General features: G+C 40.9%; 4 protein-coding genes across 11 annotated transcripts in view; 2 read left to right on the forward strand and 2 right to left on the reverse strand.

Annotated features, from left to right (window-relative positions):
- Positions 1 to 777: 777 nt before the first annotated feature.
- On the forward strand, positions 778 to 7,434 carry casp10 (caspase 10, apoptosis-related cysteine peptidase). 3 transcript variants are annotated; one of them, XM_042710761.1, is made up of 13 exons: positions 778 to 1,337; positions 2,198 to 2,475; positions 2,711 to 2,816; positions 2,911 to 3,046; positions 3,379 to 3,470; positions 3,605 to 3,647; positions 3,727 to 3,776; positions 3,874 to 3,907; positions 3,988 to 4,053; positions 4,178 to 4,269; positions 4,334 to 4,481; positions 5,908 to 6,406; positions 6,694 to 7,434. In XM_042710761.1, the coding sequence occupies exons 2-13, from the start codon at positions 2,201 to 2,203 to the stop codon at positions 6,842 to 6,844; spliced, it is 1,692 nt and encodes a 563-aa protein (XP_042566695.1). In that variant the 5' UTR covers positions 778 to 1,337; positions 2,198 to 2,200; the 3' UTR covers positions 6,845 to 7,434. The 3 variants fall into 3 exon arrangements, with proteins under 3 accessions (XP_042566695.1, XP_042566694.1, XP_031414954.1); XM_042710760.1 differs by having other exon boundaries at positions 778 to 2,475; XM_031559094.2 differs by having other exon boundaries at positions 780 to 2,475; positions 4,361 to 4,481.
- Positions 7,435 to 7,647: 213 nt separating this feature from the next.
- LOC116218248 (flagellum-associated coiled-coil domain-containing protein 1-like) lies at positions 7,648 to 9,657 on the reverse strand. The gene is made up of 9 exons (XM_042710762.1): positions 9,570 to 9,657; positions 9,328 to 9,421; positions 9,190 to 9,251; positions 8,906 to 9,003; positions 8,761 to 8,813; positions 8,445 to 8,541; positions 8,172 to 8,275; positions 8,002 to 8,091; positions 7,648 to 7,903 (listed from the first exon to the last, which is right to left on the reverse strand). Coding segments are annotated over exons 1-9 (696 nt in total). The 5' UTR covers positions 9,572 to 9,657; the 3' UTR covers positions 7,648 to 7,807.
- Positions 9,658 to 9,849: 192 nt separating this feature from the next.
- prkra (protein kinase, interferon-inducible double stranded RNA dependent activator) lies at positions 9,850 to 12,948 on the forward strand. The gene is made up of 8 exons (XM_012836463.2): positions 9,850 to 9,938; positions 10,521 to 10,693; positions 10,888 to 10,969; positions 11,060 to 11,135; positions 11,272 to 11,389; positions 11,632 to 11,726; positions 11,835 to 11,997; positions 12,103 to 12,948. Exons 1-8 carry the CDS (start codon positions 9,916 to 9,918, stop codon positions 12,258 to 12,260), a joined length of 888 nt encoding a protein of 295 aa, XP_012691917.2. The 5' UTR covers positions 9,850 to 9,915; the 3' UTR covers positions 12,261 to 12,948.
- A 1,441-nt stretch (positions 12,949 to 14,389) lies between these two features.
- The window catches only part of osbpl6 (oxysterol binding protein-like 6), a 34,392-nt gene continuing 32,235 nt past the window's right edge, over positions 14,390 to 16,546 (reverse strand). For all 6 annotated transcript variants that reach the window (XM_031559132.2, XM_031559109.2, XM_031559127.2 and 3 more), the window contains one exon: positions 14,390 to 16,302. In XM_031559132.2, the coding sequence (XP_031414992.1) occupies positions 16,194 to 16,302 (109 nt within the window). In that variant the 3' untranslated portion in view covers positions 14,390 to 16,193. The remainder of the gene's footprint in view (positions 16,303 to 16,546) is intronic.

The raw sequence follows: 16,546 nt of genomic DNA on the forward strand, positions 1-16,546 counted from the left end.
ACTAGAGGTTAACATTCAGTTATGATTTATAGATGGACCATTTCCCCCTCATTGTTCGCCTGGCCGTGGCTCTGTTGGTTGGCTGCGCCTGTACAACGCCTTTGCGAGCCCAGAGACCGGGCCAGGTCGACCCTCTAACCCTGAATCAGGCCGACCCTCAGTGCTGGGAGTCATCCTCTGTCCTGCTCTTAGAGATGCGCACTCCTCGGATCGCAGATAGCGTACCTGCCTTTTGGAACCTCATGGTCTTCTTGAAATCCTCTGATAACCAAAAACACGGTGCATTGTTCTGGGACCTCGCACAGATATTCTGGGACATATACGTGGATTGTGTGTTATCTCGAACCCACGGACTTGGTCGTCGTCAGTTGTCCCGGACCCATCAGCACATCACTACACTGGGCTCGCTGTTCACTGACCGTATGTGATTCTCTTTTCATGTGATGGCTGGCGTTCTGCCAATACAATTTACCAATAGCCTAAGTATAGGCTAATGATTTACTTAATTATAATATTGTAATACATGACTTAGATCTTAGCCTATATCTTTCTGGTGTATACAAAAAACTTGTACACGCATGTACATTACAATCTTTTCTCCACAGAGTCCGTCGTTCAAGATCCACAGTCTAACTTCTCTAAACTACGGAGGTTTAGTCAAGGCTGGCTCAGCATCAAAATACAGGGGATTCAACACGATCGTTCACCAGGCAATCTCGACATAGCCCCAAAGAAGAACTCCCGATTTTACTCTTCGAGTCAATAGATCAGACATCTTATTTTTGACACATTTTTCTCTTTTTGTTTGTCTGTCTTTGGTTTAATATAACTTAATTAGTAGGTTGGGTCTCAACGTATGGGCAGTTTACAATATGTGGCGTTCTTGTGCTCTTTAAGGTTACTGTTTAGGTTTATGCTTTATTACTTGTCTACATTCCCGTGAAATGTCGATGCATTCCCCCAATGGATTATTCCCAAATAAAATACTTTCATATTTCAGGTATCTTGTTTCCTCACTTGCTTATCCCTTATGTGGCGTCTTCAAAGGTTAGCCTTCATATAAGAAAAGTTCAGGTTAAAGTAAGCAATAAGAGGAAGTGTAGTTATTAAGAACAGGCAGGTGGGTGGAGTCATAGACACATGAACGTTTCGACGTAAAGTTTTTTCTGTGGGTGGAGTGACAGAAGCTTTCGGTTCAGCGCTTCCGTATCACTGTCTGGTTGCTTTTCATTCAGCCGAATTGCATGTACATTTAGACTATCGGCTGTTAAAAAGTTAAGGTAAAAGGAGGCCTATTAAGTAAGGAATGCTTTTGTTCCACTTCAGAATACAGACAGGTAGGTAATACAGTAACCTAGGTTTTTTGGTAAAGCTCTTTGCCAAGTTTGAACGATATAACATCAGCCTCACTGCAGTCTGTTTAGCAATCTATGTTATTAGTAGGTCTAATTGCTTATCAAAATCTGTGGAATTGGTTACTAAAAATGTCGTAATACGATTATCGTTAGCTCATTTGTTTCTCTCTTTGACGGATGCTGAGGCTGTAACATTAGGCCTATTTTCACTCAACATGAATGAAATTCAAATCGAGAAATAATTTCTCCGTGGAGCCTGGTAAATGTATTAAAGAGTGATACAGTAAGAAAGAGTGATGAGTAAGATTCCTTATTTTTAGGGTTGGGTTTTTGGGGAATTACCCTGCCTGTCTGAACTGATCCCAAATCTGAGCACGAAATCTGCACTTCATATTTCCTCTGGGGATGTTGCATTTATGTGCTGGTTGTCATATTTCTAGTGCTAAGATAAGGTTGATGAGGTGTAAGTTAAGTTCTCAGATTATAACCCATTCCATTATAGGATATTAATATGATGTGGGAGTACCCTGGAGCCGTTAACCTGTTGTCTAGCAGGTGTAAAACTTCATTGTCATATATGTCATTTTTTCATTTTAATTGTATTTTCTTCCTTTAAAAGAGAAACGATTTATATATTATTCAGACATTATTCCCCTCCAGGAAGTACCACACCAAATATATACTGCATCTTTTTACTGACGATGGAGAGGAGATTTGCACCTACTGATACTTTTTCACTTGACATCTGCAACATAATTATTGTTTGTATTATACACTGTCACTGTCTGTTTTTCTTTCTCTGTGTGCTAATTTGTCCATCCATCCTGTCCTGTTCCACATAGCTAATGGAGTTCCAGAGGCGACTGCTGCAGGTGGACCAGTGTCTGAGCAAGGCTGACGTCCAGGCACTTGCTTTCCTTTGCGTTGACCTTGTCAGCAAAGATTTAAGCTCTGTGTCTTCTGCCGAAGAGCTGTTCAGCATACTAACTGATAATGACCTCTTGTCTAGCGAGGACACTTCCTTACTCACAGAACTGCTCCAGACCTGTCACCGGCAAGACTTGATACGGGACTTCGGAACATTTCTGCAGCCTGCAGAGAGCTGCATTGGGCCCTACAGGTGACAGGCAGCCTCTTTCTTGTGTTTTCCTTACTGTTTAATTAACTATGGGTATTTTGGCATGTGCTGGATTGCATTGTTAACTTCTCTCAAAAGTACCACATTGGGTGACAAAATGACAGATTCCAGATCACAGGTGGCATCCATGCCTAGCCTCATTAGATGAATCATTCCCTGTTCTAATTTTCAAAATTAAAGTTCCATTTTTATCCATTTTGCATCCTGTGCACTCCAGAAAACTCCTCTTTGATCTTTCTGAGAACATCACGGATCAAGACCTTAAAACCATGAAGTTTTTGCTGCGCAAAACTCTACCCCGCAAGAAATTGGATGGCAGAATAGTGAGTGTGATGTGAAAAAGCTCATGTGAATGATAATTGGGATACCCTGTGGCAAAGCACAATTCAACCTGTGTAATGTCTTGTTGTTCTTCAGACTACTCTTCACCTTCTGATGGAGATGGAGAAAGAGGATGTGTTGAGCAGTGAGAACTTGGACGTCTTGAAGAAAATTCTAATAGATGTATGCCCCAGCTTGACAAAAAGAATCGACAAGTTTAAAAGAGAAACTAGTAAGTGTGAGAAGGATGTTCAGGATGTTTATTATATTGCCTAAGCATTATACAACCTAAGAATGACAAAACACTATTCCAGGGTATTGTGCGTGAGCTAGCTAGCTTGATCTCAGTGAAATGATAAGTAGTTTAACCAAGCATTCTGAGGTCTGAAATGGACTGTTAGTACGCCTTTGAAAATACTCTCTGGCTGTCTAAACAGATGCACATCTGCACACATGCAATGAGAAGGGCACCAGTATTAAGTAAATTATGTGTTAGACTCTTCAGTCGGCATATTTGGCGATTCGATTAACATATTTTCACTTCTTTTCTGATTTTTGTTTTAGATCAAAGATCAACTCAGCTGTCGAATCAAATCAACATAGGCCCCATATCCCAAGAAACAGAAGGAGAAGAAAAAACAAGGAGTACGATGGAGGTAGAACAACAATACTTGACTGTAGGCGCCCACAAATCCCATGCTTTACTCACTGATGTAGAAAGACTGGTATATGCATAATTGTTGATCATTATGTTTAGGGGCTCTTATTTTTTGTTGCTGTCTTTTTTCAGGATATGTCCCATCAGCTGCCCTCCCGTGGTTGTTCTGGAGATGGTACTGTTCCATGTGCTATTGCGCTTCTAATGGGTTTTAGTTGAGCTAATTGACAATGCTAGTTATGTTTTTGTTCCAGAATTTATTCAACCACCATACGTCTGTGAAGAGCCCAACCACTCAACCGAGGTCAGTGTTAATGGATCAGTGTTTAGGCTTACAGCAGTCCATCCTCAAATATATAGTTTGTGCCAGATAAGGAATTCATTTCCACTGTTGTCCTCAGGAATCGGGTATTGCAGGTGCTTCTGAACATGCAGGTTGGTTTTGATTGGTCAATGTGTCTCTCTCTATCTTACTACTGTCTTTCTTCTTCATTGATTGGCTTATGTTATTGTAGGGTCCTTGAGTGTCCCAACAGAAGGACTGGAAACTATGAGTCTACTCAGCATCTCTGACAATGAGGGTAATACTACTGTATATTAGCAGGCCGTTAAACTGTCGTATCATTTTTGTTCTAAAAAATGTCACCAGTACACAATTTTTGACTTTTTGGATATGGTCTGTATCCAAATCTGTTTGTACTACAGTGCAGAGCCACCATTTGACCTTCTCTTCAGTCCCTGGAAATATGGATCTTAAACAAGACACTTTTCTCTCCAGAGCGTCAGCTACTGCCGTGGTGAGACATATTTTAGAGTTTTAGAGTTTACTGAAAGGAAATGACTGCTTTCATGCCCACAAAGAGTTTGTGTATGTGCTTCCTGTTTCAGGACCTTCCACAATATGACATGAAAGGAGAGAAGAGAGGTGTCTGCTTGATTATAAATAATCATGACTTCTCAAAGTCTGCCTTGCCACTAGGTAAAAGAGATGGAACACAGTTTGATGAAAGTAAGTGAAAGACAGGTTTTGAAAAACTCCCCTACATTTGATATAGCACTGCTTAATTAATATGACTAAACATGTTTTTTTTTTGCTGATTATTTTTATTCACTTTATTTAATGCATTGGATACCATTAGCACACCACAAGTCACAATCACTTCGATGTACAAAGAGTTCAGTATGTATATTCTGTAGGGGTGGGGAAAAAAATCGATTCTTCGATTTCTCTCGATTCTCTCTACAACTATTTTGTTTCGATTCAGAAAAGTTCATAATCGATAAAATTATTATTATTTTTTTTTTTTACACATCCATTTTGTGTTGAAATGCAAGCTGCATCGATTATTGCATTGTTCATTGAAAGTCATAATTGTGACAAGGAAAAGCTTTTTCTCCAATAAAAAAATAGAGAAGGTAATTCATCTGCTGATTTTCTTTAATTATCAAACACAAAGTAGGAAGTGATTTGAGACTGAGTAGCAAACTCAAATGTTTTAAAAATCGACATGCATCGATAATCGTTTTATCGGTTTAGAATTGATAATCGATAATCGGTTTAGAATCGATAATCGGTTTAGAATCGAATCGTTGACCTCTGAATCGGAATCGAATCTAATCATGAGGTGCCAAGAGATTCCCACCCCTAATATTCTGTCTGGCAGTATGCAAGAGAGCTACATGATATTCATATCATTGCATTTGATGTTTCAGTGTTTGAAAAGAAGTATTTACTTTTGTACTCTCATGAACTTATGGTTTAATCATCAAGAAACTGTGGCGTGGTCATATTAACTAATGCTGTAAATGTTATAGAACAGGGCTGGGTTTCCCAATAACTGTGTCTCTTAGCATTTTAGCATTTTACTAAAGTTGTTTACTTTTTTACGCATTTCCCAAATCATGCCAAGAGTTCCCCTAAGCGAAACCTTACTACATATATCTTAAGAGGCTGAATTTATGTTTCTGTCATTCACGTAGGTTTGAGCATGCATGAGATGAGTATGAAGGGCATGACTCAGATTGGAGTTCAGGTGATCATTATTAGAAAGAACTTCAACAAGAAATACTATGCAAGTCAAAATAAAAAAGAGGTTCTCAAATAAGGATGGATGTAGGTTAGACGTTACTCATAGATTTGTATTCACAAGGGATTAAAAATGAATGGCTAATTCATTTATACCGATAATTTGTATTTGTATTTAATGAAGCACAAAATGTAATACGTAACAAATGTAACACATACGTCCAGAAACATTTGTTTTATCTGAAAACGAATCTCATACAGAAGGTTTACGTAGCTAAGGATGTTCTGGGAAACACAAGGAAGCTTAAGGTATAACTTATGAATGGCATAGCGTTAAGAAGGCTTTGGGGAAACACCTGCCCAGGTCTGTCAGGTACTATCTGATTGTGCGTGTGTCTCTGTGTCTCAGGTAGGTTGGAGAAGGTGTTTGAGTGGCTGGGCTTTGAGATAGAGACCAAGCGGGACTGCACCGAGCAACACATACTGTCCCTGATGGAGGATCTGAGCCGGAGGGATCACTCCCAGGGGGACTGCTTTGTGTGCTGTGTGCTCAGCCACGGCCTCGAGGGCACCGTCTACGGAGTGGATGGGAACCAGGTCAGACTCAGGCAGCTCACTGAGCCTTTCTCAGGGAACCACTGCCCTTCCTTGAAGGAGAAGCCCAAACTCTTCTTCATCCAGGCGTGCCAGGGCATTAAAGAGCAGCCGGTGGTGTTTATCCAGACCGACGGACCCCTCCCCAGGTCACTCTCCACTGATGCAGGAGTGCCCAAGAACTCCATTCCAGCTGACGCAGACTTTCTGCTAGGCATGGCCACCATACCGGAGTATGCCTCTTTCAGGGACAAAAAGGAGGGCACATGGTTCATTCAGTCATTGTGTGAAAACCTGCAGTTACTGGTGCCTCAGTAAGTATACTGTATACTGTATAAGTCTACAAATATAAGACATAGAACAGAGCTAAATGTATCAGTGAAATGTAAATAAGAGCAGAGGATCATTATTGGCCTTTGCCGAGTCAGTATGTCCGTGTGTTGAAAATCTGCCGAAATGACCATATACTAACCAGAATATTTTTGTTTTATAGTTCAGAATTAATTTGTTATTGTGCCATGTCACACATATCCAGCAACGTGTGGAACAACCTGGGAACATCACATTAGAGTTAACAATGTTCTTTTTTCCTCTTTGCCAGGGGGGTCGACTTGCTCTCCATCTTGACAGAAGTGAACAATGATGTAAGCAGAAAAGCAGCTGGTGCCAAAAAGCAAATGCCTCAACCAGTGTTCTCACTACGGAAGAAGGTCATTTTTCCCATCCCTAGAAGCCCAGCGCCCGCCCTGTAGTCTGTAGCAAAATCACTTGAGGATTTCTGTACATGGACATACTGTGCAATTGTCATCAACATGGCATCAACTGAATTGTATTTGTTCTTTGCAGAACATTTGAAAGACATTTCACTCAGTTTCAATGTGCCAAATAGTTTCAAACAGGCATGTTAATAAAGACAAACATACAGTTTGGTATACAATGGGGTTTAAAAGAAAACATGCAGTGGAGGAACCTCCTTGGAGCAAGGCTAAAAAATGAATGTAAAGAACAAACAGGCAATAAAAACATGGTCACTGTGGATTGGGCACTACTGCTGTCACGTCAGCGCTGAACCCAGCTCCTGCCATGCACGATCACCTGCACCTGTCACTCACACCATGTAAACTCCTCACTCCTTTCATTCCTTGTCTGGCCTCGTTGAACAAAGAACTAAATGCCAAATGACAACTTGTTCCCGACATTCACGCCTGCGATCTCCTTCGTCCCTTAGATTTCTATTTCAGTTCTAAACTCCAGTCTAGTGGTAAAATTAGTTTAAAATATACTTCTGAGTGGTCACCCCGTTTGTTTGTTGGAGTTCGAATAAAAAAAACCCTGCTAACCATTCCATCTCTACGTCCTGAAGTCCCGTGACAACTGCCTTGTAGAGTGTTTATTTCATTTTGGAGCTCCCTCTAGAGGAACAGTGTGGTACAACATAGAAACCCAGCACAAACATGATTTCATACTTCTCCTCCGCCTACTACTACTATTAATAAGAAGAACAAGAAGTAGAAGAAGAACTGGGACTTGTAATAGAAAATACAGGGTAGGTTGGTGTTGAGATATCTGATACCAATCTTTTATTCACAATGAAGACCGGTTCATGGTCTTTCTCAACCTGTACAGGACTAAGGGAAGATGTCATCATTTGTCCATGCACCTCATTAACACAAAATGATGCCCGTCGGTGTTGATGTGCACAGTGGGTCTCACAGTCATTCTACTGATGACTTGGACTGGGCCAACTGCGGAATGATTGATCGCCTGCGGCTGTGATACTTCTTAGCTCCATTCTCTGAAGAGTTAAGGCTCTAACAAAAGGAGATGGGGTAACATTGTATCAGAAAAGCAGACAGTAGAAGAATTGTTTTTTAGAATGAGAAACAGCTGGCCGTGACTGCAGTCTTACCATTACATCCATCTTGAATTGGGTGTGCTTGAGAGCTGTGTTCAGTAATGTGACCGTTATGTCTTTTTCTGACAGCTCCTTTTCAAGCTCCTAGGCCACATCAAACATATCAACATTTATGGCTAACAGTGTTTCTAGTTAGGAAATTAATTCTACCGTTTCCATATTACCTTTATTTCAGCTTTGTAATTAGAATTTAGTCCTGCAATTTCAGCCTCGAAAGCCTTTTGTTGTTCTTCCTTTTCAGCCTCACTTTGATTCAGCTGTTTTTTTACTATATTAGGAATAGATGATAGACTGCAACAAACTGCTCTTCTGAAGGTGATTTTCTTTGCCAATAATATGAATTTGCTTCAAGTCCACTAACATTTGATGATAATCACCCTATAGGACAGCAGGCCAGACAGACACGTCATTATGGCTTATATATCTCCAGTACTCACCACTCATCATCTGCTCCAAGAGATCCCTCTCCTGCTCCTCTCTCCAGCTGGTCTCCTTTTTTAGCCAGCTGCTACGCATCTCGTCAGCTATGCTGTCCTTAAACCCAAACAATCCTTTTGAGAATTAGAGACAACAATTGCCTTAATCCACACAGTCCAGGAAAGCAAGTTGAGAAAACAGTGTCATTAACTTGTGTCATGTATTTCTACTGTTATCGTGTATTTCTAGCATTGATGCTTCACCTAGAAAAAAGAACTGTTTAGACTACATTACACATATAATCAACAGACCGACCAGGGGTAATGTTGTCCTCACCTTGTAGGTTCGGAAGGAGCTCTTCAGGAAGTCATAGTCTTTCTCCAGCAAGGCTGTTGGAGGCCAAAAGGATAGTAATGAAAGTTCTCTGTCTGAAAACCATAGCAGCAGAATGCAGTTCTGTAGTAGTGTTCTCTGTTATTACCATAGCGCACAGCTGCGTAATTTCTCTCCTCTTCCATGTGTTTCGAGTGGAGCTCCAACATATTTTTAATTTCCTTGTTGTGGGTCTCGAACAGCTGACTAAGGTTTAGAGGTTGGATTGGAAAGAGACTGTTTTTCAGTATTTTGTCAGTTTATTCTCACATTCACTTTAATGTATAAAGTGAATGGGCGTAACCAACACTAGCAAGACTCAACAAGAATGCTTCACTTTGGAGGTGTAACATATGCTGAGAGAATATGCAGAAGAAGACAGAGTGATCCTACTTCATCTCCAGCTGATGCATTTGCCTGACTCTTTCTGCTCGCCTGTCAGCCTCTTCCAGCAGCTGTGAGAAGAGAAGGTTTCAGGTTTCAGTGCAAAAGCGTAAAACAGTCAGCCCACAGGTTGAAAAGGAGTCTCACCGCTCGGCAGCTGTGCTGATGGGATCTACGCTCATCCTTCAAAAGAGCAGTCAGCTTGCCCATTTGTTCTTGCATGTCCTGAAGAATCACCTGCCTGTCATATGAAAGATGTAAGGCTTTACATAGGCCTAGTACAACACCTGCGCACTACTAATGCACTGTAATGAATGCATAAATGTAATCATTTAAAAGGCATAATTTAGGATATTTAATCTTGTATTTCATGAACAATGGACGCTCACATTTTCACTACTTCGTTCAAGTGGAGTGGAAATGGGCGTCTAGGGTTGGGGGGCGTAGGCCTACAGTCTTCAGGTTGTTAGATGTGTCAGCGTTCTACACTGTCATGAAGTCATAATGGTCTTCTTTACCGTAACATGACCCTGGAATAAAAAACAAACGAATTATATTAAGATAGACCTAGAAATGCTTAGGGACAATACAACAAACCTATGGAAAAGCCAAAGACGAGAATGCCTGAAATATAATTCGTTTTCATTCATGCCACTCAAAGTTTTCAAAGCTTTGCGTGACTTCCCCCCTTAATCCCGCCCATTTGTGAGGAAATATCTACACCGGTGACGTCCGATGGATACATTAGCAGCTTTTAAGTAAATACATGCGCAATTCAGATTTAGATAGTCTTTCTGTGTTGATGTTGTTGTCCGCCTTAGTTAATAACAAATAGCATAGCAGTATGATGACTGTGTGTGTGTGCGCGCATCTTTCTTTTGCTACCTAGTACTACATTTGCTAGCTAGCCGCAACAGTCACGGCGGACAGCTTGCAGTACAGTAATATCAGCTTCTGAAATGAAAGTGGCTTTACCTTTACCATACATCTGCATTCATTTTGTATCACGCAGCAACATGTCCTTCAGTGAGATAAAAACGAACAGTTCTCTGAAATACAAGTTAATTTTAGTTTTTTGCTGCAACCATTCATTCACTAGCATGAAGGGACTGCCTAATTGAACTGTCAATAAGCTGTGTGTTTACATAGACATTAACGTTTTAAAAAATTGAATGCTCATACTATTTAAGGGCAGCTACTGCACTCGTAGCACCATAGGCTCTACTATGTTTACTCCTAAATATGTTTGTTGTGCATTATCAATCATTATCCGTTGAATGGTCTTTACTCCTGCCGAATGTCTGCACTCCCTTTTCATCTGGCAAAATTGCTTATTGCAGCATTGCCGAGACACCTCAAATGGCATGCCCTGAGAAAACACCCATTCAAGTACTACACGAATATGGCACGAGAATCGACTGCCTTCCAATTTATGAAATGGAGAAAGCAGAGGGATCACCACATCAACCAAATTTTGTTTTTACTGTTACCATAGGTGAAATAACCTGTAGAGGTCAGTAGCTCTTATTGTGTTTTCTGTTGTGCCTCTACCCCTCAGCAATAGAAATATCATTATTATTGACGATTACTAAATTATTTCCTGTAGGGTAACACATAATATCACTATTTGGATGTTGGAGGAGTTTTAGGAAATGTCAGGGTTTAAGCTCAGTGACTAATTTTTGGTTTTCCTTGCTAATCATACAGGTCAAGGATTCAGTAAAAAAGCTGCCAAGCATCAGGCTTCTGAAGCGGCTCTGACGATTTTGGAACTGGACCCTGGAGCGCTGTAAGCTGGACAGTATATACACTAACATGACGCCTACATGAAAGCCTTAGATGGACCTGACGTTTAATGTGCTTTGTGTCTCCATTGTAGCCCTGTGCCTCAGCGAACTGACAATAATGGACTCAGTGAGCCGAACGACCAGCCGAACCCTGTAGGAGTGCTGCAGGTGATGTTCCGTGCTTTCAATGATTTCTGTCCTCTCTGCGCAGCTCACCGGTTGTAACTCATTTTTGTAGATGGGCCTCAGTCGCACGTTGGAGTTCATTCACACTCACTGACACGAGCTTGATCCTTTCTCATAGGAGCTGGTGCTGCAGAGGTCATGGCGTCTCCCCGAGTATGTGGTGGTCATGGAGACGGGCCCCTGCCACAACAAGGTGTTCTCTGTCACCTGCAGACTGGAGAACCTCATGGAGACAGGTACGCAGCTGTGTGGAATGCTGTGATGTGTGTGTGTGAAAGTGTATCAACTAAATCTTAAATGTCATATAGCAGGTCCAAGTGAAGGTGAGTTAATCTCATCTTTTTTCAGCATTTGTGTTCCTCTCTTTTTGCTAATTTCTCATGCTAATTGGTCAGTTAAATGTGTCAATCAGGTGGTGTATGAGTTCTGTGAACATGTCATAAACAAACAATGTTGTCATCATGGATGTGTATATCAGGAACAGGAAGTTCAAAGAAAATGGCCAAAAAGGTTGCAGCTGAGAAAATCCTAGAGAAACTCCAAAGTCTATCAGGGTCCACTGAAATCACATGGGTATGTTAAGTTAGCTTTTCTTTTTTCTGTCTTTTTTTTTAATTGTTTTAAACAGTCCTTGAGATATTTTGCCATTGATCTCCGCCTAACAGTCCTTCTGTGCTCCAGACCCCGAAGCCCACTGTCCACCTGGAAACCTTGAGGCACTCGACAAGCGATAAAATCTCTCAGCTGAGGAGAACCCCCCTCAGTATCCCTAACACAGACTACGTCCAGATGATGCAGGACGTATCTGAGGAGCAGGGCTTTGAGATCATTTTCCACAATATAGGTAAAACAACCACTCCCTCAATTTGAGTTGAAATATGCAGTGTAATAGCCACACCAGGAATGTATGGAAGTCATTTCTTAACCACCCTCTGATTGTGATTGACAGATGAGCTGACAGTAAACGGGCAGTACCAGTGCTTGGTGCAGCTGTCGACCGTGCCAGTGACTGTATGCCATGGAACAGGCATCACCTGCGGCAATGCCCAGAACGATGCAGCACACAGTGCCCTTCAGTATATCAAGATCATGGCCACCATGAAATAAGTAATTCCTGCTCTTGAAATATACACTTTTTTTTTTTTAATTACAGCAGCATTTTACCATGTCACATCAATTGTGTGGTTAGTTGGTCCTTTTGAATTTGTCCTTGGGCCAAAACTATAATTCTTAAGAACAAGTATAATGGAGTAATTCCCACTGTCCTCTAAAAAAACACAACACTTACTTGTTACACAGATAGATCTATAAATCAAGGTGATTGAAATTTTACAGTTTGGACAGTTGTGTTAATTTGTACACTTTGCCCAGATGAGGTACACATATATTTAGGTCAATTATTGATTGTTAATGTGTGTCTTATACATTTGAAGTTGAGGTGCTTTTGTTTTATTCATATTTATTTTGTGTATAAAAGAGTTGCCTTTTTGTAAGATAAGATTAATGATTCTGAGCCTTTTCATGCCTAAGGATCACGTTGAATGTGTCCTATCATGCACACATTGAAATGGAAACCTGAACTTATTGTATTTGAATAACAGTGTGGAGATATTGTACTGACTTTTTATAAGAACAGCCGTTTCCATTTCTTGATAAATCGTGAATTTAGTAACTGCTTGTGGCAGCATTTTCCACATGTTTATGTTTGAAAGATGACGTGTTTACCAATTTCAGACCACTTTTTTTAGTGGATTTAGATTTGGGTATGAACAAATAAATATATCAACATTGAAGATACATGATTTTATTTATTTTTTCTGAAATACATCTGCTTATGTACTGTGCTGATACATTTGGAAATGTCGACACAGGACATTTCAAATCAGATTTTTGACACCATCAGAATAAACCATCTCATGTCTGTTTGGAAGGATCTGTCTGCTGTAGGGTTTAAATATCTGTAACGGTCCAATGTGAGTGGCTGTGCAGTCTACTCTGACACTTGTTTGATGTCCCCCAGACTGATACAACAGGAAGCATGTTTTTTTCTTCTATAGTTGTCTTTTATATTAGAACAAGCACTATGTAGCAGCAGTGTACAGTGTTCATGGAAAGATATGTTCTTATACAATTGCACTTCTTCAGAGGGAACCCATCATTATATGGATTGATGTTACTAAGATGATGACAGCCCATCACAGCACACAGGGGTGCATGTCTTCTTGGGGAAAAGAATTCAAAGCGAAAAACTCCCAATTGAAAACAAAACAAAAACAAGAAAAAAAACAAACAAAATATTTTGTAAGGCATTTGCAACATTCATTGGCAGGCTATGTCTTTTACACATGCAGATATAAGAAACAGTACAATAGATGTGACTAAACACACTTGGAGTCCCTCAGCTTAGCTCTAGTAAACCAAGTATAGGAATTTTTTCAGACTTCAGATACAGCAAACTATGCGATGCCAAAATGTCTTAAAATATGAAATTCTGAACTGGGCACCAACATTTGATCATCAAATGAAGTCTTCATTACAGCATTTCAAATGAACTCCAATAAATACACACGTTACCAAGCCATACCATCCTTGACCAAAACTAATGCCACAACATGGCAATACATCCTGATTTTTCTAAACATGATTGAGGACAGTACTGTCAACCGTAACCAGTCATCTGTGTACAGCATATATGTCCAGCATAACAGTGTGATGAAGTCTGCAACCTACCTGTACTTCACAACCTAGACCAAGTACCTGTGTGTGCACACACCAACAGCACACTGGACCGGATGGCTGGAATTCCCTTTCAGTTTCCAAGGAAAATGATTCTAAGCAGAGTGGTTGCACTGCAGGGAAGATTACGTGCCCAACTAGAATCAGCCATATGGGGTGTCGAGAGTACAAGTCCAGCTTTGTTCATCTCAGTGTTACAGACACTGCTTTAGGAGAAAGCAGATAAGCTATGTATAAGCGGTAGTGTTAGCTGAGGTAACACTCGCCTTGTTAGATCGTGAGATTCTGTAGTCTGACTGTGTTCAGAAAATGTGTTAAGGCACAGCAAGTGGAGCTGACGCAGTGAAACATGTCCTAACACAGTGAGCGAGATCCACCGCGTTGAGTGAAGATATTGTACCAACATGAAATTTGAGTACTTAGCACATCAGGCTACTTGTCTACCACCCATGATGTATTGTTTCTATAAGCTAAGGACAAAACATTCTACAGAACACAAGAAGTTTATGGTCTGTAATATAATTTACACAAGTCTACAATAAAAAAAAATCTGCATACATTGCTTGCTCAGACGTATGGAGGTTGTACTGCCTATGTGAAATGGTCAATTTGAGCATTTGCCCAGTTATTTATAATAAACTACAATAATAAACAAAGCATGTTAAAAAAAATGATAATACAGTTTCCAAAGCTGCTGATCAGTAACTCAGAACATGAGGCAGAAAAGAACATGGAATGTGTAACTTAAAAACAAGGCAGTGGTGATGGAAAGGTCTTTAAATTAAATGTTCTGTACACTGATACGTTGGGTAAAGCCTTGTATCATGACCGTAATCTCTCCTGGAATATGTAACTTCCTCATTGAACATTCACATTTCTGTTTGCGTATTCTTTCTTTGGCTTAAGAAAAGTGTATTTATCTGAATAACTCCCTCACAGCGCAGTTATCTGACCTCTTTTAATGAGGTTAAAAACCATGTAATCTTTGACTGCCTTCTGCGTTTCCTTACATAGTAAAAAAGCTGGTTAACAGCCAGCAGGGGGAGCCAGTGTTAAGCATTTCCCGGTGGATGTAAGCAGGGGTACACTGCATAGGTTTGCCTAAGATGGGTCTGCTCATAGAACCGTGGACACCTTCTCATCTAAAACCTGTTTGACTCTTCAATTAAGAACATACATTAGCTTGTCGCATCACTGAAGTAAACCGACTGTCAAACAAGCCTATGGAATCTTTAAGATCTGAGACTCTAGGCAAGAAGGTGGGGGCATTTTCACGGCTGTGTACCACCCGTTCGAAAGCATCCAAATGTTGTACAGTGTAAAAGCAGAAAAATTCCAGTGTAAAATTGCTCTGAAATTCCAGAGGCAAGACAGGGACTTCTAGGTCTGAAGCGGGCAACTACAGAGCTGCGCATTGTCTTTGAGATCAGTTCTCAAAATCCTTTACTCTTTGGGTGCGTGTTCGGGACGAATAAAATGTTGGGTGCATGCGCGCACAAGACTAGTGTCCACTTCGCTAAGGGATGTGTACTCCACAGAAACATTCTCAACAATCAAACCAGAACTGTGTTTGTTCCAAGAGAGAGTAATGCTATGATACAGGCTGCTCATGGAAAAGGCTCTGTGACCTGCGGGTGACTGGCCCATTCACACTACTGGATGCTTAGTTATCATTTTTATGTGTTCACTTTTCTTCATCTTTTTTTTCTTGTTTTTTACAAAAATACCACTACTTTTTAAATCTAGAAATGAAGTGACAAGTCATTTCAGCATATGCCAATGAAAGCTGCCTTCTAAGCATGCATGATACATTACAGGTATAGTTTAGTGAGACCTAAGCTCAAACATTGGCCGCCCCTAACCAATAGCGCTGTAACAAATCAAGAGAGCTGTCACAAAAAGCTAACAGTGTTTGGCGGTGGTGGTGGTGGTAAGCGAACCTTGTTATAATCATGTTTTTTTTGTGTTTTTCTCTTAAGGCAAGGAAATATTCAAAAGCCTGACATGGTCTGAGGAGGGGGTAGATCTACATGGTGGTCTTAAATGGGCTGCCCTGACAAACCTGGTTCTGCGAGTTAGTGGGGAGACAGTCTGTGAGACTGTGTAGAATGGTAGTGGATGCTGCAGGCCTTTGGCCGGTAGCTGTGGTTAGTTATCGCTCAGTTCTGCAGTCCGACATGACATGTTATGCATGTAGCCTTGACACGGAGGCCATAGCTCTCAACACCATTGTGCATAGGTAAAGCTTCTTTTGTCGGCCATGATGATATGTTGAGCGCATCCAGGAAGGCATCCATCCAGGTGCTACCACAGTTGAGGGTTCTCCATCTTGCTGAAGCCGGGATCTTTGCGAAGCTCCCAATATGTGTTGTTGGACACCCATCTCTCTCTCTGGTTGGCATCCACTACTTTTCTGCAATGACAACAGGAAGGGGAAAGCTGATTATGAAGTCCATTGTTAAGCTGCATGTGCTGAAAGAGGAAGCCGGAGCTCCTGTGAATATGGGGTCAGGTCTAGTCCCCTGACTCCACATCTCTCAGTAGAGGCAGAGGGAGTATGCCAGAGGTCCCCTGACTCCACATCTCTCAGTAGAGGCAGAGGGAGTATTGCAGAGGTCAGAGGACACTCCTCTACAGGGTCATAGGTGGCTGTATTC

This window comes from Clupea harengus, chromosome 2 (genome assembly GCF_900700415.2).
Source record: "Clupea harengus chromosome 2, Ch_v2.0.2, whole genome shotgun sequence".
NCBI classification, from domain to species: domain Eukaryota; kingdom Metazoa; phylum Chordata; class Actinopteri; order Clupeiformes; family Clupeidae; genus Clupea; species Clupea harengus.